The 26,223-nt window shown below is 44.8% G+C and overlaps 1 protein-coding gene across 5 annotated transcripts in view; it reads right to left on the bottom strand.

Annotated features, from left to right (window-relative positions):
- Positions 1-26,223, bottom strand: part of LOC308665157 (small ribosomal subunit protein eS21) — a gene marked incomplete at its 3' end in the record, with an annotated part of 82,269 nt that overhangs the window by 28,459 nt on the left and 27,587 nt on the right. For 4 of the 5 annotated variants that reach the window (XR_014025829.1, XM_081322834.1, XM_081322835.1 and 1 more), the window contains exons 3-7: positions 25,065-25,142; positions 21,988-22,096; positions 20,098-20,263; positions 9,166-9,269; positions 3,218-3,324 (exon numbers count right to left, since the gene is read on the bottom strand). Coding sequence is in view for 4 of the 5 variants with exons in the window: in XM_081322834.1 (XP_081178960.1) it covers positions 3,218-3,324; positions 9,166-9,269; positions 20,098-20,263; positions 21,988-22,096; positions 25,065-25,142 (564 nt within the window). Of the gene's footprint in view, positions 1-3,217; positions 3,325-9,165; positions 9,270-14,450; positions 14,879-20,097; positions 20,264-21,987; positions 22,097-25,064; positions 25,143-26,223 lie in introns of those variants that run through there. The other variant, XM_081322836.1, reaches the window with a different exon arrangement.

Genomic DNA, 26,223 nt, shown 5'->3' with positions numbered 1-26,223 from the left:
GTGCTCATCTTTGTTTTTTGGCTGAGGGAGCACATGTTGTCCAAAGGCATTTTCTGTTGTCATGTGGCCAGCACGAGAAATACGCTGAGGTGAACAGAACATTGTTATCTTCCTACCGAAGTGGTACCTATTTATCTACTCACATTTGCATGCTTTCAAACTGCTAGGTGAGCAGAAGCCGGGGCAGGAACGGGAGGTCACCCCTTCATGCAGCGCTCGGGCCTTGAACCCAAGCTGACAGCTTCCCAGCTGACAAGTTGAGCATCTTTAACCACTGAGCTATTGTGCCCACATGTATGTTTTTGAACGGTCCCTTTCTTTGGGGCTTCAGGAAGTAGCAATTGAAATACATATATACATACATACATAAAGGTAAAGGTTCACCCGCACATGCGTGCTAGTCGTTTCCAGCTCTAGGGGCCGGTGCTCATCTCCGTTTCAAAGCCGAAGAGCCAGCGCTTGTCCGAGGACATCTCCATGGTCATGTGGCCGGCATGACTAGACGCCAAAGGCGCACGGAACGCTGTTACCGTCCCACCGGAGTGGTCCCTATTTTTCTACTTGCATTTTTACGTGCTTTCGAACTGCTAGGTTGGCAGAAGCTGGGACGAGTAACAGGTGCTCACTCTGTTACGCGGCATTCGGGATTCGACCCGCCAAACTGCCGACCTTCTGATCGACAAGCTCAGCGTCCTAACCCACTGAGCCACCGCGTCCCTTTTCATACATACATACATACATATATATGTATATATATATCAGGAGAGAGACTATGGGATCAATCAAAAGGACATGGCTAAGGGGCAGTCCCCATAGAAGATCGTTCAATCAGAAGAAAATCAGAAAAAGGAGCAATTATCTGACTTCTTTCCTATACATTAGAACCGAATTGTTGTGCAATTTCTTGCAGAATCAGAAGTATCAACTACCAATACCGTACGACAAGGAAATATGGAACATTATAAGCCTGTGAAATGTTATTACAAGTAGTCTTCGGTTTATGACCATAATGGAGCTTGTGGTCATGTGACTGACCCGCTTTTACAAGCTTTTTGGCAGTCTGACCACAAGAAGGACAGCTGTTGGGATTTCAGAACTGGTCGCAAGTACTTTGGGGGGGGGAGACTGTCATAACTTTAAACAGTTGCCAAGTGACAAGTTGTAAGTCAAGCACTGGCTGTCTAATTAGAAGAGAATGAAAGAACTACAATGAAGCAGATATTTTTTTTTACCATGCCTCTATTTCATAACAGCAACTTCGATTCAGGTTTACGTAGAATTTATTCAGTGCCCTTTCAGTCTGACATTCAGAGGAAAGAGAGCTAAATTAGATCTATATCCTAGAGAGAGATGGATCAAGTGGTTAAAAAAACCCCAGAACTATGGAAAAGCTTGAGCGTCTCAAGCTCAAAATGGTGAAATTTAGAATTATTGTTTGAAAATGGCTATTCTAATGTCAGGGCAAGTGCTTCATCTTTACTAGAATGGTTCCGAACCGGTTCCATTTTTATTTCAAGTTCACGACATTTTAGTTAAGCTGAAACTGTACTAGGCATTCTCTGTGAAGACGAAATACTCTGGTTTCAGTTGAAATGTTTCAAATTTAAATACGTTTCACATTTCTAGTCAAAAAATGTACAGAACAGAAGCATTGCCAGGAACAAAAGCATTCAAACGATGCTAGAGGATTGAATGTTCATGGTGGATTCGTATGTGCAATAGGTCAGGGCTTTTCAACCTTTTCACCCATTGTACCACTTTTAGGATATGACAACATCCGAGTACCACCTAGCAGGGTGTCAAAACCTTGACCTCCCCCCAAAAAAGGAAAAAAGTGCTGAAGTACAAGTAGTCCTCGACTTAAAACAGTTCGCTTAGTGACTGTTCGAAGTTACAATGGCACTGGAAAAAGTGTCCCCCAAGCCACAGCCGAGCAAGACACCTGCCTGCCCGCCCGGCGGTGCTCTTCCTCCTGTCCGAGGTTTTCATTGTTGTGAGCATTTCTGTTGAGGATTGGCAGTGGGGGTGGGGTGGGGGTGTTTGGTTTTTATTCTCCCCCCCATCTGCTGGGTGGTTGCAGCAGGTTTTGGTCACTTCACATGACCCTGGGGCACTGTGACCGTCATAAATATGAATCAGTTGCCAAGCATCTGAATGTAAATCACAAGACCCTGGAGATGCTGTAACATTCCAGCTGATCGGTGCTTCTTCGGAGCTCCAGCTGGAGCCTAGCGCTGATCCTGGTGCTTCCTCTGAGCCCTGACAGCCCCAAAGAAGTGCTGATCCTGGCGCTTCCGCTAAGCCCTGCAGCTCCAGCCATCTCTCGCTCAGGCTTGTGCGGTGCTGCCACCTGTTCATCTCATTCCCCTCCCCACTACCACTTTTCTAGGATGGTCGCGTACCACCTGCCAGGTGCCAATGTACCACAGGTGGTACCCGTACCACTGGTTGAAAAGCCCTGCAATAGAAGATGCAAAAAACCTGGGTATGAAACAAGCTAAGAACAAAACCTTTCCCAGTAACATCTTCTAACTAAAAGTAAACCAAATAGTTTAGGTTCCTACTTCATTGTAGGAATTAAATCTGTGCTTAGGCCAGCGTTTCTCAACTTCAGCAACTTTAAGCTGGCTGGGGAATTCTGGGAGTGGAAGTCCACACATCTTAAAGTTGCTGAAGTTGAGAAACATCGGTTTAGACCAGGGGTAGGCAACCTCGGCTCTTTTATGACTCATGGACTTCAACTCCCAGAATTCCTGAGCCAGCTTGGCTGGCTCAGGAATTCTGGGAGTTGGAAGTCCATGAGTCATAAAAGAGCCGAGGTTGCCTGCCCCTGGTTTAAACTATATCACAGCATATTTAGCAGCTAGAGATTCATAACAGAATGAAAACCCCCAATTCCTAAAATAATTAGCATAAAAAACAAGAAAATAATAATTCCTCACCTCCTGACATGTTACGCTGCTATAGTTATTACCTATGACTATGTTGTCACAGAATATATTTTGGGATGGAGCACTGAATCAAGGACTTGTAAATAAAATATCTCATAATAGTCAAATCTGCAATGTTGTATGTATTTCCTCATATTTATTAATACTTATGCAAGATTGTGCTGTAAATATTTACAGATAAAGCCACTCTGATGTAAATCTGGATAGAAAGAAGACAGGACTGACACACAAAGTGATTTTCACACCTCCCAAACAGTTTTTTTTACCTTCTGATTTTGCTTAGCGTGAGCTTGATGTGAGGAAATTTTTCTTTAAATGTTTCATTCATATCCTTTTTAAGATCGGAGGGTTTTACGTATTCAATCACGGTGGTCTGAAATTTAAAAAAAAAGGATTTATTTAGCCATCTGTACCGAAAAGAGAGAATGTGAGACACGAAAAATAACTTGATGGCAGTATTCTGTCTAACAAGGCAGGTTAATCTCTTCCTCAGAAATTCAGCTTGATCATGTTAATTTAATCATTTATTTCTTTAAGTAAGCCCTTTTCCTTACGATGCTATTTGGTTTGTGTGGAAACCAGACATGGATAGGAAATGTTATCTGCATTCAATTCAACACCAGAAAACTGCTTCCGATTATGTTCCTTTGTTTCCTAAGATTGGGATACTAAGCACAGTAGGTTCCTTGGTGCTCTCTAAGCGTGGCTGTTTTCTTGCAGACCAGGGGGTGTCAAACTGACAGCCCGCAGGCCGGATGCGTCATGCACAGGCCACGTCCACCCCAGCTCCACAAAGGAAAAAAGGTCATGATATGTCACGTGACAAGATCAAGTTTGACACCTGTGCTGCAGACGTTTCAATACCAAACTAGGTAAGATCATCAGTGCTAGAAGGGAGTGGAGATATAGGAATATAGCCAGCCATACCAACAGGCTGAAAAATAGCTTTTATCCGTGGGCTGTTAGGCTTTTAAATGGGATATAATCTCTGTGAACTTATGCAGAATTGACTTGGGAGGCCGGTGTGTGGTGTAGTTGGTTCACACGGTGTGGTAGGATGGAGGGTTTGTTGTCACTGTGTGTTGGGGGGAGAGAGCACGGGGGGAGGCTCAGCTAATCTCAATGTACACATGTTGTACTTTGACAATAAAGGTTTATTATTTATTATTATTTTTGCATTGATGATGTTACCTAGTTTGGTACTGAAATGCTTGCAAGTTCAGAAAGTATCAAGGACCCCACCTGAGCTACAAATATTTGCTTCTATCAATACTAAGAACAGTTTCTGTCTAGATGAGCTAACAAGTTGGGCTGATTCAGAACAGAATAAGGCAGGGGCCTTCAACTTTGGCAACTTTTAAGACTTGTGGGCTTAAAAGGGCTGGCTGAGGAATTCTGGGAGTTGAAGTCCACAAGTCTTAAAGTTGACAAGGTTGAAGGCCCCTGGAATAAGCGGTCTTGCAAGTGCCAAGCAATAAAATGCTTTATAGGACAACACCACCATTTTATATTGCATTCAGGAACTAATTGGTAGCTGGTTGCTAGTTAAGATGAGTCAGGATCACACAGTACTGTAATGTGTACTCCTAGGGCTGCTTGATAGTGCGTTCCTATGTTGCTTGATAATCTTCTGAAATGACAACTGACAAAAGACTGAAAATCTAGCAGGATGTTAGCAAAGGTGTTTGCTGCAGCTAAAACTCTGCTCAGTTTCTCCCTAGCCCAGTGCAAAGATGCCTGGACTTCAACTCCCAGAATGCCCCAGCCAGCTTTGCTTTGGGATTTGAAGTCCATGCACCTTAAAGTTGCCAAGGTTGAGAAACGCTGCCTTAGGCCTATTTTCCACTGGTGTTTGGCCATTGTTGATTGTTGTGTGCTTAATTTTGTAGGCTGCTTGGAATTGTGCACGTGAAACAGGCAGCTATATAAATCTACTAAACCAATAAATGTTTAAAAATAAATCTAACATAATGGTATAATAGAATGAACCTTTATTGTCAAAGTACAACCATGTATACATTGAGATTGGCTGAGCCTCCCTTCGTGCCCCCACCCCCAACTTACAGTGACACAAACCCTCCATCTTATTACACCATGTGAGCTAATTGCACAACACACCAGCCTCGCAAGTCAATCATGCATAAAGTTTATAAAATTATTTCCCGTTCAAAAGCTTAACAGCCCATGGTACGGCTGGCTATACTCCTATATCTCCTACCTGATGGTAGGAAAGTAAAGAGATACCGTCCAGGGTGTGAGTCATCCCTGAAAATTTTCCTCACTCTTCCAAGGCAGCGAGCCCTGGCGAGGTCATCCAGTGGTGTCAGGGGACAGCCCACAATGTCTTGTGCTGTGCTCACCACCCTCTGTAATGCCTTCCTATCCGCGGCTGTCAGACCAGCATTTGTTGTTGTTAGCTGCGAAGTCGTGTCCGACCGGTAAAAGAGGGTCATTAGCCGTTGTTCTACCCTGTTCTTCTGCAAGACCCTGAGAAAGTGAAGCCTCTGTTAGGCCTTTCTGGCCACCTGGGTTGTATTAACTTTCCAGGTCAGATCTTCGCAGAGGTAGACTCCCAGAAATTTAAAGGAGGAAACTCTCTCCACACAGTCCTCCCCGATGTAAAGTGGGGCAGGTTCCTCCTTTTTCCTCCGGAGGTCTAGCACCATCTCTTTTGTCTTGCCGATGTTTAGGTGCAAGTTGTTGTTACTACACCATATGGATAGTTTTTGTACCTCCGCCCTGTATGCTGTCTCATCCCTACCTGTAATAAGACCCACCACGGTAGTATCATCTGCGAACGTAATTAGACAGCAGTTTAGAATTGTGGGGTCCTTGGTGCTCTCTGAGCTTGGTTGTTTAATAATAATAATAACAACAACAACAACAACAACAACAACAACAACAACAATAATAATAATAATAATAATAATAATAATAATAATAATAAGTTGGAAGGGACCTTGGAGGTCATCTAGTCCAAACCCCTGCTCAGGCAGGAAACCCTATACCATTTCAGACAAATGGCTGGCCAGTGTCTTCTTAAAAACTTCCTTGCAGATGTTTCATATATCAAATTAGGTGCACTGATGATGTTACCCAGTTGGGTAACTAAACGTCTGTAAGAAAACCACCAAGCTCAGAGGGCGCCAAGGACACTACCCTGAGTTACAAATATTCTATCAAAAATGTAGAAAGCCCACATATTCTACACAGCACAGAATTCAATGCTTTGTTTCAGCTGCACCCCATTAAATTGAACTTTGCACTCTAACAACCCTTAGCTGGTATTAAGTTGCACTAAGTTTATGATGTTAACCACATTGTTTGTCTTTGTCCGGGGATCGGCGTCAAGCCCTCCCCTAACTAGGTCAATAGGGTTACAAGACTAATCACTTTTAGGAGGGAAGGTTTCCAAAGCCCTTTAATAATCATTTAATCCTGCAACACTTGGCACTTCCAACGTAACGCAGAATGGTGAGTTTGTGCCAGTTTGGGTTGCGAAGCGCAGCCTTGGCAGCAAATGCAAGATGGGCAACAACGGGGGGGGGGGGGTGGTGCAGAGAAAACTGCTCCAGCCCTTAGGAAATACGGGTTTGCTTGGCTATTTGAAATTCAGAAGCTGAATCTGAGCTCATTAGGAATTTGGGTCTGCTTGCTAACAGCAGACAAACCTGCTGGAGAGGTCGTTAGAAAAACATTATTGCTCGTCATCTGGTATTTGACCACAGCTGCTGAAACTCCTTGCATTTCTGTGTGCTTCAAAGAGAAAAATGTAAGTTGTGATAATATCTGCATTGCCCTAGAGGTCTATGTAAGCTCCATTTATTTGTGCAATGCCTGAAACTAGGCTTGCCTTAGGCCACTTTGGTGCCTCCGGTTGAGATACAATTTGAATAATAAACTGCCTGATTTACTATTCAGTTACAGAGTCCCCTACAAGCTTTCAGCTACCTATTGCTTCAGCAGAGAGATTCTCCACTTTTGAGTTGCACATCACTGTAGGCACAGATAGTCCTCCATCTATGACTTCTGTTGAGTCCCCAATTTCCCTTGCCAAGCAAGATGAGGGAGTTCTGCCCCACTTTATGACCTTCCTTGCCACAGCTGTTAAGTGAATCACTGCAGTTATCAAGTCGGTAACCCGGTTGATTAGTGAATCTGGATTCCCCATTTGACTTTGCTTGTCAGAGAGTCACCCAAAAGGTGATCAGGTGACCCCGGGACACGACAACGGTCGTAATTGTGAACAAATGGCGCTGGGTCACTTTTTTCAATGCTGTTGTAACTTCACTCGGTCGCTAAATGAATGGTTGTTAAGTCGAGGACTACCAGTGTATGGAAAAACCCAGCATTCCCAGGAATCCTTGGGTAACTGAAGGTTGTTTTCTCTGATCATATTGAGCCTCCAGTTCTGGCAGTTTTTTTTTGGAAATATCTAAGCAACATGATTGGCATGATCAGGAGGAGAAACGGTCAGACTAGTTTTCCCCATGAGTCACAAGATCATCTCCTCTCCCTCCTGGCGATATGGAATCACCTTAGAATTAGAAGCTGATTCATCTAGCACAGGGCTTTTCAACCAGTGGTACGGGTACCACCTGTGGTACAATGGCACTTGGCAGGTGGTACGCGACCATCCTAGAAAAGTGGTAGCAGGGGAGGGGAATGAGCTGAACCGGTGGCAGCACCACACAAGCCTGAGCGAGAGATGGCTGGAGCTGCAGGGCTGTCAGGGCTCAGCGGAAGCGCCAGGATCAGTGCTAGGCTCCAGCTGGAGCTTGGCGCTGATCCTGGAGCTTCTGAGCCCAGAAGAAGCGCCGATCAGCTGGAATGTTGCAGCATCTCCAGGGTCTTGTGATTTACATTCAGATGCTTGGCAACTGATTCATATTTATGACGGTCACAGTGTCCCAGGGTCATGTGAAGTGACCAAAACCTGCTGCAACCACCCAGCAGAGGAGGAGGGAATAAAAACCAAACACCCCCCCACCCCACACCCACTGCCAATCCTCAACAGAAATGCTCACAACAATGAAAACCTTGTACAGGAGGAAGAGCGCCACTGGGCAGGCAGGCAGGCGTCTTGCTTGGCTGTGGCTTGGGGGGGGGGCACTTTTTTCAGTGCCACTGTAACTTTGAACAGTCACTAAGCGAACTGTTGTAAGTCGAGGACTACCTGTACTTCATCACTTTTTTTTTTGGTCATCAAGTTTTTGACACCTTGCTAGGCAACTGGTGGTACTCGGATGTTGCCATATCCTAAAAGTGGTACAACGGGCGGAAAGGTTGAAAAGCCCTGATCTAGCAGATGAAAAACGAGTAGCAGGAAACAGAACATTGAAGTTTCAAATGGGGAAGAAAAAAGGCTTTTTATTACTAAGAGCTCCACGTGAATGAGATTCCGTAAGCTATTTTTTTTTGTTTTCAAAGGCATCTAAATCAGCAGCCCTACAGGGGTAATTAATTCTGGAGGTGAAAGTCCTCTATGTGCTACTTCAGAATGAAACAAATCTCCTTTGGTTAACAGTGGTCACTGAACTGCAGTTTGCTAAGAGAGGTGGGTGCAGGGGTGCATTATTTTACAGAAATGTTGGAGTTGGGGGAAACTCGAGTCAGGAAAATGACACCGGAAAAAAAGACTCTGGGGCGTATTGATCACAATTCTATCTAGTTTTCAAAATCAATATGATCTCAGATCCCAGAATGCTAAAACTGGAACACCAAGTTGCTACGGAGAGGTTGAAAAGAACCGAAAACCACAGGTAGTGCTCAACTTACGACCGCAATTCTTGTCGCTAAGAAGGCAGCTGTTAAATGAGTCGTGCTTTATTTTATGACCTTTTGGCCATACTTGTTAAGCAAACCACTGCAGATGTTAAGTGAATCACATGGTTGTTAAGTGAATCTGGCTTCCCCATTGATTTTGTTTGTCCAAAGCCAGCTGGGAAGGTTGCAAATGATGATCATGTACGTGATCCTGGTTACAAGCCACTTTTTTCCACTGTTGTCGTAGTTTCGAACGGTTGCTAAACGAATAATTGTAAGTCAAGGACTACCTGTACATTGCATAGAAAATGGCATAATTTTTAACTAGTCAAGCGGAAGAGGACAGACGCCTCACTGCATGCATGTAAATAAAACACACAGGGAAATACATTACCAACATTTGTGCTTAATTACTGTATTGTTGAGAATCTGCACAAAATCATCTTACCATGTATGATGCAAAGATCAGGACACGTTTGTGTTTCCCACAGGGCCACTGTGGGTCATCAAGCAAATTGGGATTGTATTCTGCTAACTCTCCCACTTCATTTCCTGGAAGCAAAGGAGGAGTTGAAGATTAAAAGCTCACCAAGGTAATTTAGGAAAAGCATCTCCTCAGTCTTTCTGAAGGATGATGATAATAACAATAACAATAACAATAACAATAACAATAACAACAACAACAACAACAACAACAACAACAACAACAATAATAATAATAATAATAATAATAATAATAATAATAATAATAATAATAATAATAATAAGTTGGAAGGGACCTTGGAGGTCATCTAGTCCAACCCCCTGCTCAGGCAGAAAACCCTATACCATTTCAGACAAATGGCTGTCCAGTCTCTTCTTAAAAACTTCCAGTGTTGGAGCATTCACCACTTCTGGAGGCAGGTTGTTCCACTGGTTAGTTGTTCTAACTGTCAGGAAGTTTCTCCTAAGTTCTAGGTTGCTTCTCTCCTTGACTAGTTTCCATCCGTTGCTTCTTGTCCTGCTTTGCTGTCAAATCCAGATGAGGCTAAGAAAGGCTTAATCCACAGGTCTCTCGTTTTGCAGGGCGGGAACACACAACAGTGGTGCTCTGTCTACAGCCAACGGGGAGGCCATTTTCTGCTACATGGCCAAAGAAGTGCATTTTCTGACTTGAGCCAGGTCAAATATTGCTGTTTTGGTTCACTTCCCTGCCTCCTTTCTGGGTTGGCAAGCCCATACACTTCAACAGCTTACTGTGTATCATAGGTAAAGGTAAAGGTTCCCCAAACATGCGTGCTAGTCGTTTCCGACTCTAGGGGCCGGTGCTCATCTCCGTTTCAAAGCCGAAGAGCCAGCGCTTGTCCGAGGACGTCTCTGTGGTCATGTGGCCGGCATGACTAGACGCCAAAGGCGCACGGAACACTGTTACCTTCCCACCGTAGTGGTCCCTATTTTTCTACTTGCATTTTTACGTGCTTCCGAACTGCTAGGTTGGCAGAAGCTGGAACGAGTAACAGGCGCTCACTCTGTTGTGCGGCACTCGGGATTCGACCCGCCAAACTGCCGACCTTCTGATCGACAAGCTCAGCGTCCTAACCCACTGAGCCACACCGCGTCCCTTACTGTATCATAGCAGGCAGGAATGCAAACTCTCAGCTGCTCCCTGGTTACCACCCAAAGTATTTTTAAAGGTTTATGAATGGAATAGTGAAACGTGGATCTGTTGATTTTTTTTTTGCCAGGTATTAATCGACAAGAAATCTATTTTCCCCTTGTAGCCCTAGCACAATAAAAAGCCTCCCTCCCCTTCTCTCCCTTCCTTCCTTCCTTCCTTCCTTCCTTCCTTCCTTCCTTCCTTCCTTCCTTCCTTCCTTTTCTTCCTCTTTCTCTCCCTCCCTTCTGCCAGGAGAGAATCAATCAGATTCAACACAATCTGGACAGAACATCACGTCACTGTTGTCCGCTAAAGCAATGCAAGGAGTTAAATCTGGAAAAGAATACTTTAAGCTGGCTTTATTTTCAGTTTACCCATGGGAGACAAGCAGCTTAAGATTGCCGTGCAGAAGCTCAAAATCTTCAAAAACCCTAGAATATAACTACAGATAGCAGAAACAAAAAGAAAAAAACAACAACCCCCCAAACAAAACAGAAACGAGCTAAATAGGCCCGTAATTTGATTAAGCAAAGGCGTATTTATATATGTTTGGTTTAGTTTAGTCTAGTGTTAAGGCACCAGGAGACCGAGTTCGAGTCCCAATTGAAGCATAAAAACTGCTTGGTGACTTTGGGCTAATCACCAGGAGACTGGGAACTCTAGTCCCGCCTTAGGCATGAAATCCAGCTGGGTGACTGTGTCCAAGTCACTTTTTCTCAGCCCAATCCACCTCAGAGGGTTGTTGTGGAGAAAATAGGAGGAGGGAGGAGGACTAGGCACGCCCGCTAGTTTGACTTATTTATAAAAAATAAAAAGGCGGAGTAAAATACACACCCACACACACCCACACCTCTCTTTTTCCTGATAAACCACTTTAAAACAAACAAAAAAACAAAAAAGCAAATAGTTCCCGAAGGTCAATTTTTCTATAAAATATATAGGACTATTCTCATTTGGCTTTAATACACACACACCCACACCCACACCCACACACATATATATAAAAGCTATAAAGGTCATGCAAATGTCTGGGAAAAAGGATGTACTGAGTCCATTCCAAATGTGCATAAATCATTTCTCCACTGACCCCTTCCTTTCTTCCTCCTCCAGTCACCCCCCTGCAGATCAGCGACTCCTGTTGTACGTTCTGTTACTCGCACAAAGCTACAGCGTGTGTATCTGACAGCTCAAGGCTGTTGCCTCCCTCAATTACTGGTGCTCTTGCCGTGGCTTGAGCAGCAGGTGCCTGGCTCCGAGCTTCCATCCTGCTGCTTTTTGCAGAGGTGCGCTGAGTCACGGCGTGGCCAAGCCAAATTTTTCTTAAGGTCTCCCAGCGGTGGTTGAAAGGATTTGTCAAAACATCTTGACAAAAAAAAAAGGCCCGGCCGTGTATGACCAGCGGCGGCTCGGTGATAAAGCAGCATCAAGAGGGCAAAATGGAATTCCTTTTAGGAGCACTTAGGGCAACCCAGAGAAGTTCTCTTGATGGATGGTTGAGCTAGAAGGACCAAATGGGCTTTTAGCCAGAACTCTCAAAGTCAACCTCCTGTTTGCTGCTTGTTTGTTCCTTGAAAAATAATTAACCTTCTTTTTTTAGGACCTCTGATCCACATTCATGCAGCATTTCAAACTTTGAAAAAAAAGAAGAAGCTAGAAACAGTTTGGTCTAGAGCAGTGGGTAGGCAACCTTGGCTCTTTTATGACTTGTGGACTTCAACTCCCAGAATTCCTGAGCCGGCATGGCTCAGCTTGGAAACCTCTCCCTTTCCCCTCAGCATGGCTGGCTCAGGAATTCTGGGAGTTGAAGTCCACGAGTCATAAAAGAGCCAAGGTTGCCTACCCCTGGTCTAGAGTTTAAGACACCAGGCTAGAAGTCAGGAGTTCTAGTCATGCTTGGGGCATGAAAGCTGGCCAGGTGACTTTGGACCAATCACCAGGAGACTATGAGTTCTAGTTCTGCCTCAGGAATGAAAGCTCTGGTATCTGGGTGACTTTGAGCCAGTCATTCCCACCCCAATTCGTCTCATGAGGTGATTGTTGTGAGGAAAATAGGAATATTATGTTTGCTGCCTTTAGATGTACAGGTAGTCCTCGACTTACAACAGTTCATTTAGTGGCCATTCAAAGTTACAACGGCACTGAAAAAAGTGACATGAGCATTTTTTCAGTTGCCATCTTTGCAGCACCCCCTCATGATCATGTGACCAAAATTCAGAGGCTGGGCCACTGGGTTCATATTTATGACCGTAGCTGTGTCCCAAGGTCACGTGACCGTCTGACAAGCAAAATCAATGGGGAAGCCAGATTCACTTAACAACTGAGTTACTAACTTATTAACTGCAGTGATTCACTTGACAACTGAGGCAAGAAAGGTCATAAAATGGGGCAAAACTCACTTCACAAATGTCTCACTTAACAACAGAAATTGGCTCTCAATTGTGATTGCAAGTTGAGAACTACCTGTACTGGCCACCCTGTTTGAAAATCCTGGAAGTTGTTTGATGCAATAGTCCTGGTTAATATCTCTGAGCACTGCTCAGCAATGGTTTTTATAATCGAAACAGCAGAGTCAATGCACAAGAGAGAAGAATCAATCAGCCACAGGAAGTTTCAACTACTGCAGAACTAACAAAAAGAGGAAAAAATGCCCCAAGGGGTGGAGAATGTCTCCCAATTGAAAAGTGGGTGCAGTAAATTATTGACTGAGTCTTGGGATGGGAGAAAGTGGAAAATTGGAGACAGAGCCTATAACAGGCTGGCATTCTAAACAGAAGCCATCTATCCGGCTGTATTGTGTTGCAAGTCTCGATTCTTTTTCGCCTATTTATCTTATCATCTAAAAGCAGAACTGGCTTGTTTTCAAATTTAAAAGATGGCACTCACTGAACGATCACAGCTTGGCTTCCCAAAGCCAAAGTTGGTTGGGATGAAGCATTCGCTCAAACATAGCAGTAAACTATTCAGAATTGCTATTTTAATGCCCTTGGTACATTGCCCAGATTTTTATAAGAATATATGTACGTTTTTGGCTTTTTAAGGCATTGCTTCAACTTTCAGGAAATGTCTCATTTGTATCTTTGGCATAACCATGCTTATGAGATTTTTTTTTAAATAATTCTATATTTAGTTGGTTTGAGACCTCTGGATGCAACTGCTGAATCCGACCCAGGAGTACTCAGCCAGTATTAAATTTGATTAAATTGAGGAATTTTAAAAGAACATTTTGTAAACTCAATAATGCCTTTAAAAAAAATAATATATTGCTGAACTGTGGAAGTTGGTATCTAGATACAGCCTATTTTCTACAAGACTCACAGCTTGCAAGGTCTCATGCCAATTCTCTGGATGTAAAGGGGAGATAGAAATATATTAAATAAACAACAGAAATTTATTTGGGTTTGAGCTGAGGGTCACAAAAGAGTAAAATGGTTGTGGGGATCTGTTCTAACCTCTCTGCCATGATTTAGTTAAATGCAGCACCAAATTTATATCTGGGTGCTACTTTTAACTGAACAGGATGCTCGTAAGTGTGAAAAACAGCCATTTCTTACTTTTTCAGTGCTGTTATAACTTCAAACTGTCACTAAACAAATGGTTGTAAGTTGAGGACCACCTGTAGGAGATGATCAGGCTGAGCCCGAGGGAGAGGTCAAATGTGTCATAAGTCATGAGTCCCTGGCGCAAGAGATCTAAGTCCAGCCCACTTGAATGCCTTCTTATCTCCTGCTCATTTCCCTTGACTATTAGTTGGTCAGATTCTTATAGAGAGCTTAAGCTTGTAATAAATCTTGATACTCATTTGAACTGCCTACAATAGATCTCCTGATTTCCCCAGCGCTTGATTTTATCATTTCCAAGCTTCATTATAAATTTTCTTCTATGTAAGTTGACGCAAAAACAATCATTAGGTGACTTATTTTGACTTAGTGTATGTGTGAGCAGAATCACTGTACTTTGTAAACCTTGATTTCAATGAGGGTGAAGATTTGTTCTGCGAGCTTGTGGGTTGGTTTCCAAACGTTTCATGACCAGGCTAGGTAACATCTTCAGCGAAGTTTAGCAGGGGATGTCAGTGTTCTTCTGTTTATAAGGGCTTCCGGTGTGTGTGTGTGTCAAGTGAGGGTCTTGTGATGGGTCAGATGTGAGTCATGAGTGAGAGGCTTGTGATGAGTCTTACGATGGGGAGGTTACATCAGATCAGGGTCCTTGGGAGGTGAACTGCCAGTGGGAGGGAGGAGGGGGCTTGAGTGGGTTGTTTGAGGGTCAGTGCTGTCCCTGATTGGCTGTGCAGTTGATTTGGATCCTGAGGGGTTTGTAGGATGCTTGTAAGTCAATGTTTCTGTTGATGGAACTGCTTGTGGAGTGGCAGGCTTTGATGAGCTCACAAGCGTGGCAGATGGTAGCGTGGCTGATGATTTTTGTGTTGCTCCAAGCGAACTGGTGCTGTTTGGTGTCGGTTCGTAGGATTTGGGATCGTGGCGTTTGACTGCCAGCCGGTGTTCGTGGTGATTTTCCTGATTTCAGTCTTAACATTACGAATAAACAAGGTATTACGGTTTGTCCACAAACCATGGTGGAAATTAACCACAGTACAGATTACCATAATATGTGAATTTCCACAGCTGAGCAGTTGCTAGGAATTGGAACGGGACAGCTGTGGCACCCTTTGTAACAACAAAAGCCTGGCCTCGACCTTCCTCTGATCCGACCATTGTAACCTTCAAAAATTGCCCGTTTCTTGGCTGTTCTTTGTTTCACATTTACAGGTTTATATACCCTAGATCAGTCTCAGCCTTGGCAGCTTGAAGAAGTATGGACTTCAACTCCCAAGATTCCTCACCAGTCATGATGTCTGAAGAATCCTGGGAGCTGAAGTCCACACAGCTTTCAAGTTGCCAAGGCTGAGAAACACTGCTACATAGGTTTTTTTTTTAACTGAGATGAACTGCAGCATGTAAGCAAGCTTGGATGAATGTAATTCCACTTTTCCTGTCTTTCTCTTTCTATATTCTTCGCAAGTTTCAAAATTCCCAAACGGGAGGTCTAGAATTCAGAAGAAATGACTGAATAGTCATTGATTTAGATGTCTATTATCAAAGGCGGAACGCAACTGGTTAGGAGGAAATAATTGGATTACAAATTACAGTTGTGGTTTTTTTTACACATTGATTGGAAGCATTCAGGCAAATTAGATAAGGAGACGGCCTGGAAAACTTGCCCAGTCAGGCCAAGCTCCTCATAAATTGGAGGTTGGGCTATTTCACTCAGTAGGATAAAACATGCATGTTGCATGTTCTGAGCCTACAGAGCCAGTGAGTTCCAACTGCTCAGCCCTTCCAAAACTTACAATAAAGGTGTAATTTTAATGCAAAATACATATAAATGCCTCTTGGACAAAACATAGAAATAACCTCACAATGCATTCTTCCAGATTGTTTTCAATGGGCCAGTTTACAGATGTCCTACCGGTCTCACACCTGTGTTAGTCAATTTGCTCAATTTCCGATCCCATAAAAGTCAATTGGTTGGGCTTGGATAGGGGCCTTGAGTTAAGACGCGCTAAGAGGCCCCTGATCAGATTTTTAGCCGGTTATTTTAAGAGGTTAGGGAGGGGGAGGGAGGGGGGGGGGTGGGGAGGGAACCTGTAACCGGCACTCAGTCTGGACCTGTTAGAGGTCCTGACGGGACGGGGTTGGGGGAGGTGGCTGCTGGCGCTGGGAATGTGGGGGTGGGGCATCGAATCCCCACGGCGATAGGGTATGGCAGCAGGTGTTTGCGCGGAGGGTCATATCAACATCTGGGATCGCGCCCCCGCTATCTTCGAGCGGTGGCGCGCTCCGACCCTCCGGTTAGCACCCTCTTACCCGGGGATGAGGGTGATCAGGCCCCTGAGCTCAGGCTGGTCTATTTTAACGCTAGATCCGTAGTTAATAAAGCTCCCCTCATCCGTGATCGGATCGAGGAGGAATGTGCGGATCTAGCGTGCATCACGGAAACTTGGCTGGGCTCGGAGGGAGGGGTGCCTCTCACCGAGTTATGCCCGCCGGGTTTCCGGGTGCTGCACCAGCCACGGGCTCAGGGCAGGGGTGGTGGGGTGGCAGTGGTTATTCGGGAGACTCTGTGTCCCCGGGAGGCCACCATTGTCCAGATGGCCGGGAGTGAGACCCTCCTCTTGAGGTGTGGTCCTCGGGTTCAGTTGGGCTTGTTGCTTACATACCTGGCGCCCAGCTGTGTGGCAACAGCCCTGCCCGAGCTGCTCGATACCCTCTCAGGGTTGGCGGTGGAGTTCCCCAGGCTTGTAGTCCTGGGTGACTTCAACCTGCCATCACTGGTAGGGTCGTCGGAGTTAGCTCGGGAGTTCATGGCTTCCATGACAGCCATGGGCCTGACCCAGGTTATTGAGGGCCCGACTCATGAGGGGGGTCACACTCTCGACCTGGTGTTCCTGTCTGGACAGTGGTTGGATGATCTGGGAGGGGGTTCTCCATCCATCACCCCTCTGTCATGGTCAGATCATCACCTCCTGAGGCTGGTTTTCCGTCATGCCATCCCCCGCCGCTGGGCGGCGGAGCCGACCAGGTGGTTCCACCCCAGGCGCCTAATGGACCCAGATCGGTTCCAGAGGGCGCTTGGGCCTATACCTATCACCCTTACCCACAGCCCAGTTGATGCCCTGGTGGAGGCCTGGGAAACAGCAGCCACCAGGGCACTCGACTGCGTTGTACCCATGCGACCTCTGACCCGACGCAGATCCCGTTGGGCCCCATGGTTCTCTGTGGAGCTCCGGGAGATGAAGCGGCGGAGACGAGGTCTAGAGAGCGGTTGGAGATCCAGCCGATTCGAATCCGACCGATTGCAGTTAAGAACCTTTATAAGGTCTTATCTTGCCGCGATAAGGACGGCGAAGTCTAACTACTTTGCCGCCCTTATCGCGTCCGCAGATAATCGCCCGGCCGCCCTGTTTAGGGTGACTCGCTCCCTCCTTAATCAGGAGGTGAGAGAGGATCCCTTGCAGGGACGAGCCGAGGAGTTTAGTCATCATCTGGCGGACAAAATCGCTCGGATCCGGACCGGCTTGGACTCTGACTGGGCAGAGTCTAATGTGGAGGAATCAGGCGGTCTTGAGCACGTTATCTGGAATGAGTTCGACCCTGTTTCCCCTGATGATGTGGACAGGATCATGGGGAGACTGAGCACCACCACCTGTTTGTTGGATCCGTGCCCCTCCTGGCTAGCTTATGCGGCTCGGGAAGGAACACGAGGCTGGTTCCATGCAGTAATAACTGCTTCCTTGAAGGAGGGTGTCTTTCCTGCCGCCTTGAAGGAGGCGGTGGTGAGACCCCTTCTCAAGAAGCCTGCTTTGGACCCGGCTGTTTTAAACAACTACCGTCCAGTCTCCAACCTTCGCTTTCTGGCGAAGGTTGTTGAGAGCGTGGTGGCGCATCAGCTCCCTCTGTTCCTGGAGGAAACTGATTATCTGGACCCGTACCAATCGGGCTTCAGGCCCGGACACAGCACGGAGACGGCATTGGTCGCGCTGGTGAATGATCTCTGGAGGGCTAGGGACAGGGGTTGCTCCTCTGTCCTGGTCCTATTAGATCTCTCAGCGGCGTTCGATACCATCGACCATGGTATCCTACTGCGGCGTCTCAGGGGGCTGGGAGTGGGAGGCACCGTTCTACGGTGGTTCTCCTCCTACCTCCAGGGCCGCTCGCAGTCGGTGTTGACAGGAGGGCAGAGATCCGCCCCGAGGTCTCTCATTTGTGGAGTTCCTCAGGGGTCGGTTCTCTCGCCTCTCCTGTTCAACATCTATATGAAGCCGCTGGGCGAGATCATTCGTGGTTTTGGGGTGGGGTATCATCAGTACGCTGATGATACCCAACTTTTTCTTTCCACCCCGAACCAACCCAGTGATGCCCTCTCCGTGATGTCCCGGTGCCTGGAGGCGGTTCAGGTCTGGATGGGGAGAAACAGGCTTCGTCTCAATCCCGCCAAGACTGAGTGGCTGTGCATATCGGCATCTCGGGTTAACCAAGTTATTCCATCCTTAATGATGGGGGGTGAGGTGTTACCCCCCGTCGATAGGGCTCGCAACTTGGGCGTCCTCCTGGATTCACGGCTCAATTTCGAAGACCATATAGGAGCCGTGACCAGGGGGGCTTTTGCTCAGGTTCGCCTGGTGCGCCAGTTGCGTCCCTATCTGGACCGAGACGCCCTACGCACAGTTACTCACGCGCTTGTGACCTCCCGTTTGGACTACTGTAACGCTCTCTACATGGGGCTGCCCTTGAAGACCACTCGGAGGCTTCAACTGGTGCAGAATGCGGCCGCGCGAGTTGTAATGGGGGTTTCCCGATACTCCCATGTAACACCTCTACTCCGTGAGCTGCATTGGCTTCCGGTTGCCCTCCGGGTGAAATTCAAGGTGCTGGTTATCACCTATAAAGCCCTGCATGGCCTGGGTCCGGGATATCTGAGGGAACACCTGCTGCCGGCATCAAACGCCCTTCGCCCAGTGCGCTCCCACAGGGAGGGTCTGCTCAGGGTCCCGCCGGTAAGAGATTGCCGGCGGGTGACACCCAGGGATAGGGCCTTCTCGGTGGGAGCGCCTGCCCTCCTGAACCAGCTGCCGGTGGAGCTGAGAACTGCCCCCGACCTCCGATCATTCCGCCGGGGCCTGAAGACCTGGCTCTTTGAGCTCTCGGGCCCGGACTGAGGAGAAATTTTTAATTTGGGGTTCTTTTTAATTGAGTACAGGGTCAATTTAATATTTTTTAATTTGGTTCTTAATTTTTGTATTTTGGATTTTTAATTCCCTGTAAACCGCCCTGAGTCCTCAGGGAATAGGGCGGTATATAAATATAACTAAATAAATAAATAAATAAAATAAATAAATTGGCGTTGCTCTTTACTGAGGCTAAACGCCCTGGGAATAATCGTATTTTCTTTGAAAAAACAAAACAAAAAACAAAAGATGACGCTGATATTTAAAATACATGAAATAAACACCAGCATTTATTTCTTAGATTTTTTTTATCCTTCCTTTATTACTTTATAAGTAACTCAAAGTGGCGAACTTACCTAATACTCTTTCCTCCCATTTTTGCTGCCAAAACAACAACCTGGCAGAGATGGGTTGGGCTGAGTAAGAGTCCACCCAGCTGGCTTTCAAGCATGGCAGGACTAGAACTCACCATCTCCTGGTGATTGTCCCAAAGTCATCCAGCTGGCCTTTATGCCTAAAGTGAGACTAGAACTCACCGTCTCCTGGTTTCTAGGCCAGCACCTTAACCACTAGGCCAAATTGGCTCTCATTTACACTTGACCTCATCCCACCCATACTTGTAGTCTTTTCTAGAACTCTATTCAATGCAGCTCAGGGTTAAAAAAAAAACATCCCAAGATTACATTGAATATAGAACAGATATTCTATAGAATATAGAATACGCTTCGCTACAGTGCCAATTATTATGTACAAAAATGTCCTATTAGTGCAATTTTTATAATTAATTCTCAGGGTACAATGACACCAAGAGACATCGTATTTTGAAAAATGTAGAATTCCCCCGTTCGCTGCTTTGGAAAATGAAATGTTATCTTTTCACCCAATTGTTCCATTAAATCTACTGCTGGCAATATTCCATCTATCCTCTTCATTGCGATGCAACCGCTGTTTGTTTTTTCTTTATTTAAAAGTTAATAAAAAATGCAGAAAGATGGAACATGCTTGTTCAAGGCACTTACCCAGATCTGCTGTGGCAGGGATGGTCTTGGCTGCTGAAGGTTTGTACCTCGATCCTCCAACCGTTCGGGATGCAGTTGCTCGACATATGGAAACAGCACCGATGCCATCACCTTTGTGGCCCACAAGAGCGTTGGTTGGATACAAGAATTGTGCATAGGACACCACCTGAAAGACAGTTCCACAATCGTCAGCAACAGACGCCCCGTGATTTCGGCAACTGTCTACCTTTGGTTCCCAAGTAGTGTTTTTTTACTTGGAACTGGAATGCCCTGGAAACAATCCTGCAGGTAGGAATTTCATTTCCCAACTTTTGTCGCCACGATATAAAAAAGATGCCGAGACTCTAGAAAGAGTGCAGAGAAGAGCAACGAAGATGATCAGGGGACTGGAGGCTAAAAGATACGAAGAACGGTTGCAGGAGTTGGGTATGTATAGTTTAACGAAGAGAAGGGTGAGGGGTGACATGATAGCAATGTGCCAATATCTAAGAGACTGCCACAAACAAGAGGGGGTCAACCTATTCTCCAAAGCACCTCAAGGCAAAACAAAAAGCAAAGGATGTAAACTAATCAAGGAGAGAACTAACCTAAAACAAAGGAGAAGTTTCGTGACACTCAGAACACTTAATCAGTGGAACAGCCTGTCTCCAGAAGTTGTGGGTGCTCCAACACTGAAGGTTTTAAAGAAGAAATTGGAAAACCACTTGTCTGAAATGGTATAGGCCAGGTTTTCTGTGGCAAATCTAGACAGCACACTAAAAAGCAGAGACATCACCCTGTCAACAAAAGTGCGTATAGTCAAGGCTATGGTCTTCCCAGTTGCAATGTATGGCAGTGAAAGTTGGACCATAAGAAAGGCTGAGCGCCAAAGAATTGAGGCCTTTGAACTATGGTGCTGGAGAAGACTCCTGCGAGTCCCTTGGACTGCAAGGCGATCAAACCGGTCAGTCCTAGAGGAGATCAATCCTGACTGCTCTTTAGAAGGCCAGATCCTGAAGCTGAAACTCAAATACTTTGGCCACCTAATGAGAAGGAAGGACTCACCGGAGAAGAGCCTAATGCTGGGAAAGATCGAGGGCAATAGAAGAAGGGGACGACAGAGAATGAGGTGGCTGGATGGAGTCCCTGAAGCAGTAGGCGTGAGCTTAAATGGACTCCAGAAGATGGTAGAGGACAGGAAGGCCTGGAGGAATGTTGTCCATAGGGTCGCGATGGGTCGGACACGACTTCGCAGCTAACAACAACAACAGGTTTTCTGTTTAATCAGGGGGTTGGACTAGAAGACCTCTAAGGTTCCTTCCAACTCTATTATTCAACTTTAACTCCCCACTTGGAAGACAGAAGCTCAACTTGTTGGAAGGTCATATAACACATTCATTCCAAATCTGGGAATCCAGAACTAACCAGTTTTGAATTCAAATGAGCCACCCACGGAGGGTTTGCTGGCCATGTGTGGCTTGTGCATGGAGGGAGCAAGCGCCTTCAACATTTAACAGAGCAAGCATGACACGCACACTGCAGAAGGAGCAGATTCAAAGGAAAGGAGTTGAGAGCAAATCAATTACAGATAGTTTCAGCACTTCTAAAAACGTATTTCTTCCCAACTGATGTCTATAAGAGACTCTGAACCATCCAGGTCCTGGTTTGTTCCAAAGCTGGACATTCTTGCTTTTTTCCTTGAAATCTCTCGCTTCTCATCCAAGAAGCTTCAGTTCTGACTGAAGAACTTCAAGGAAAAAAAACCCACAAAAACAAGAAAGTCCACCTGCCTTTTGGAAAAGCAACTTTGGGATATGGAAGCTGACTCCCCACCCCCATCCCCACCTCTAGAAACATCCACATTACAACACAAATGTTTGTTCCATTTCGTGGGGTGTGTGTGTGTCTTACCTTGCCATCCGCACCTAGTTCCACGCCTTCCATTCCTAACACCATCTCCGTAGTGGCTGAAATTCCCCCCGACGGATGCCTCTGCTTCTGGCCCTCTATTCTCAGCTCGCTGTCCCAAGGCAGAATGACAGCAGAACAGAAAATTCAACGTTGCTTTCTTCTCATCCCAGCCCAAACCAGCTCGGTCAGCAGTTCAAACCCACCCACCCCCAAAAAAAACCCCAATAAAACACCAGTACATATTGAAAAATTAACAAGGGCAATTCCCTTGTCTGAAAGTGGTTTTTTTAAAAAAAAAAAACATTAGAGGAAAAAAAATTAGTTCAGCAGTCAAGAGGACTTAGTTGGAATTCATCCTGTTTTTTTTAAAAGAGCTTCATGTATCCGCAGACAAGGCTCAACAGTTAACAGCTATTCCCACGATTGGAGAGGAACTAAAAATGCAACACAGCCTTTGAACTGCAACCTAGGACTGGAGGATATACCATAATATAGGAAAAGGCGTAAGCTTGAAAAGCTATAAAATACACAAAGATCTGATCCAGCCATGGGAACCTCTTTGCTAGAAATAACATCAGTGAACTTTACTTTGTAGTCATCCCATTTCAAAACTACATGAAAATAGGAAGTTTTCCTGGCAATTGTTAACCCCTTTAAATTTATGCCCAGTGGGATATTATGGTCACATAGCGCTTAGAAAGAAAACATTCTGCCAGCTTTCCCTAACCAGCTGTCTTTTGGATGTGATGCAATTGTAACTCTTTGAAATTCTTTGCAAAAACACGGGGAAATGTTGGAAGGCTGTAATACGTCAGAATTTCGAGCTTGAAAAATTAATACAAAACTGGGAACCCAGAACTGACCAACTACCAAAACTATCTCTTAAAGCGTGTGTAAAGGGTAGTCCTTGTTTGACGACCGTAATTGGGACTGGAATTTTCAGTTGCTCGGTGATGTGGTCATTAAGCAATTCATTACATGACCAGACTTGGTTTTATGACAATTTTTTTTACTAGGGCTATTAAGCGAATTACGTAGTTGTTAAGTGAATCAACCACTGTAAATAAAGGCCAGTTGCCAAGTGCCCAAATTTTGACCTAGTGACTGCGGGGATACTGTGTTGGTCGTAAGTTTGAGGAACAGTTGCAAGTCACTTTTTTCCAGTGGCATCGTAATTTTGAACCATTGCTAAACAAGTGGTCGTAAGTCAGGGACCGCCTGTAATTAAGTACACATGAGCTCATAACATATTAGACAAGCTTGCAATTGTATTATTCTACTGCCTTTCCCCTAAATTGTTAATCAGTAGCTAAATTATTTGGGGTATTCAATCTACATTTCCTATCCCCAAATAATTCATTTGGCTGTCATTAAAATGAAGCACTTTTGAATGATTTTGCTATTTTCCATCAAGCTAGAAAGTTTCCCATACATTATTTATAGTAGCGGCATGGGGACTGTCTGTCATGAAGATATCCATTTCCTTCTTCACGGCACTAATCACAGGAACTCGAGTGATGAGTTGTTTTGTTTTTATGACAAGGCTAATTAAATGTGATATACATCCAGCAAGAACCTGAAATATGTCGTGGGATTTCTGGAGGAAGGGTTATTAAATGAATGTCTGCTTATCAGCCTTCCTTTAATTAATCTTTAATGTGTGATTCATTTCTTCTCAAATTCTGAAGTGCGTGGGCCAGGAATATAACTTACAGGGTGCAACATTGTTAGGCACATCATCAACAGTGCTTGGATGACCTGATGTGCATTCATGCTGGATGGGTGATTCCCAAATGGCCATCACCTTGTAGATGGAAAAGAGCATCTGAACACTGACCTGTCCTGTTAGACTGGAACAAATGTTTCAAAACTAGACTTCTATACAGCTTTATGTAAACTAAAATGCCAAAAGTTAACCATAAAGATAAAGGTAAAGGTAAAGTTTCCCCCGCACATGCATGCTAGTCGTTTCCGACTCTAGGGGCCGGTGCTCATCTCCATTTCAAAGCCGAAGAGCCAGCGCTTGTCTGAGGACGTCTCCGTGGTCATGTGGCCGGCATGACTAGACGCCAAAGGCGCACGGAACGCTGTTACCTTCCCACCGTAGTGGTCCCTATTTTTCTACTTGCATTTTTACGTGCTTTCGAACTGCTAGGTTGGCAGAAGCTGGGACGAGTAACAGGCGCTCACTCTGCTACGCGGCACTCGGGATTCGACCCGCGAAACTGCCAACCTTCTGATCGACGAGCTCAGCGTCCCAACCCACTGAGCCACCGCGTCCCAGTTAACCATAGGAACATACTAAACTAACTGATGTACAGTTATTCTCATGTAAAAGAACAGACTTGCCACGTATATATTGGAACTTTTGACTACGCAGGTGGTCCTCAACTTACGATAATTGGAACTGGATAATTCCTTGTTAAGCAATGCGGTTAAGTGAGGCAAAAATTGCGACCATGCCCAATTTTGGCAACCATTTTTGTCATCGTTGTTAAGCAAGACATTACATGTTTGTGATTTGTGATCTTCTCTGTTAATGTTGCCTTTCAGAAGAGGGCTGGGAATATCACAGATCACGATCACACAGCCGTAGAGGTGCTGCAACGGTTGTAAGTGCAAGGACCAATCATGAATCACTTTTTTTTAGCACCGCTGTGAGTGAGTGTTGCAAGTTGGGGAAATTGCACCTTATCTTCTATACCAACTAAAATAGGCCTTTTTTCTTTGCCTCTTCCCACTTTAGTATGTTAACTATATAAATCTAATAATTAATTAATTAATTAATTAATTAATTAACAATATTTGACTAACTCTTTACATTCAAGTCAAATTTTCATTTAAACGTTATAACTCTGCTAGGAAAGTATTCAAAATGGACAATGATATATATAAATGTGTGTGTGTGTGTGTAAAAAATGACAATAATGAGATGAGATAACCTTTGTCATTTTACACACACACACACATATATAATTGTCCATTTTGAATACTAAAGTGGGAAGAGGCAGAGAAGATGATAACTTGATAGCTCGCCAGAGTTAAAGGTACTTGTAACAAAATTTGGAATTTCTCACCTGATCCTTAAGCTCTCTCCATAAGGCAGGATAGAAAAAGCCACACAAAGGGTTCGTTTTGCGCAGATTAACACTATCCTGAAAAAGACAAGGAAAGAATATTGTGAATTATAGTAGCATTTTTATTCCTAAATGAGCTGGATTGATAGCTCTTTTAACGCGGGTTTTTATTAAATAGCTTTCTGCGAGCAATTACAAGCCCAGGTTTTTGTTTTAAAAAATGAAGCTATTTCACATTTTCCCTAGCGCAAGGTTTAGAAAAATAACTTCTCCAGTTCCCAATATAAGTCATCTGTAACTGTCTAGCTCTGCTGAATGGCTTTCAGCAAGGAAGACTTAAGACAATATTGGTGAAACATTTAGTTGGCATGATGGTGTGTCTAATGCTCATTTCCTAATTTCCCATGCTACAGAAGTTACTAGAAGGCTGGAGTGTAGGATACCTTATTCACTCTACTAGAAGAGAATCTGGAAAGTAAGACAATTTTCGCTTCCCAGAAAAAGTTGTCAAGGAAGAAAAAGAAAATGGGGCAATAGCCACTGTTTTCTCCATCTTTTCAACCAAGGTTTGTAACTTTAGCTTAATGCAGAAATTCCTGGAGATCTCTTTCCTACTAAATGGGTACATATGTCACACTTCTGTGAGCACACCTGTATTACGTGTGTGTGTGTGTGTGTGTGTGTGTGTGTAGAGGTATTCCTCAACTTACAACCATTCATTCAGTGGCCATTTGAAGTTACAACGGCACTGGAAAAAGTGACTTATGACCATTTTTCACACTTATGACCACCATAGCATCCCTGTGGTCATGTGATCAAAATTCGGGCATCTGACAACTGGCATGTACTTATGACAGTTGCTCTGTCCTGGGGTCATGTGATCACCATTTTTAACCTTCCCAACCAGCTTCTGACAAGCAAAGTCAGTGGGGGAAGCCAGATTCTCTTAATGACTGCACGATTCACGTAACAACTGTGGCAAAAAAAAAAGTTGCAAAGTGGGGCAAAACTCAATCAACAAGTGCCTTGTTTAGCAACTTGAAATTTTGGGCTCAGTTGTGGTTGTAAGTTGAAGGCCTATCTCTGTGTAGAACAGGTATGTGCACAGGTATGCCCAAAACGGCCACGGCCGGAAGCAATTTATTTTTTAAAAAAGTGA

This window comes from Vipera berus, assembly GCF_964194415.1.
Source record: "Vipera berus genome assembly, chromosome: 3".
Taxonomy (NCBI): Eukaryota; Metazoa; Chordata; class Lepidosauria; order Squamata; family Viperidae; genus Vipera; species Vipera berus.
This window is presented reverse-complemented; position numbering and strand designations above follow the sequence as displayed.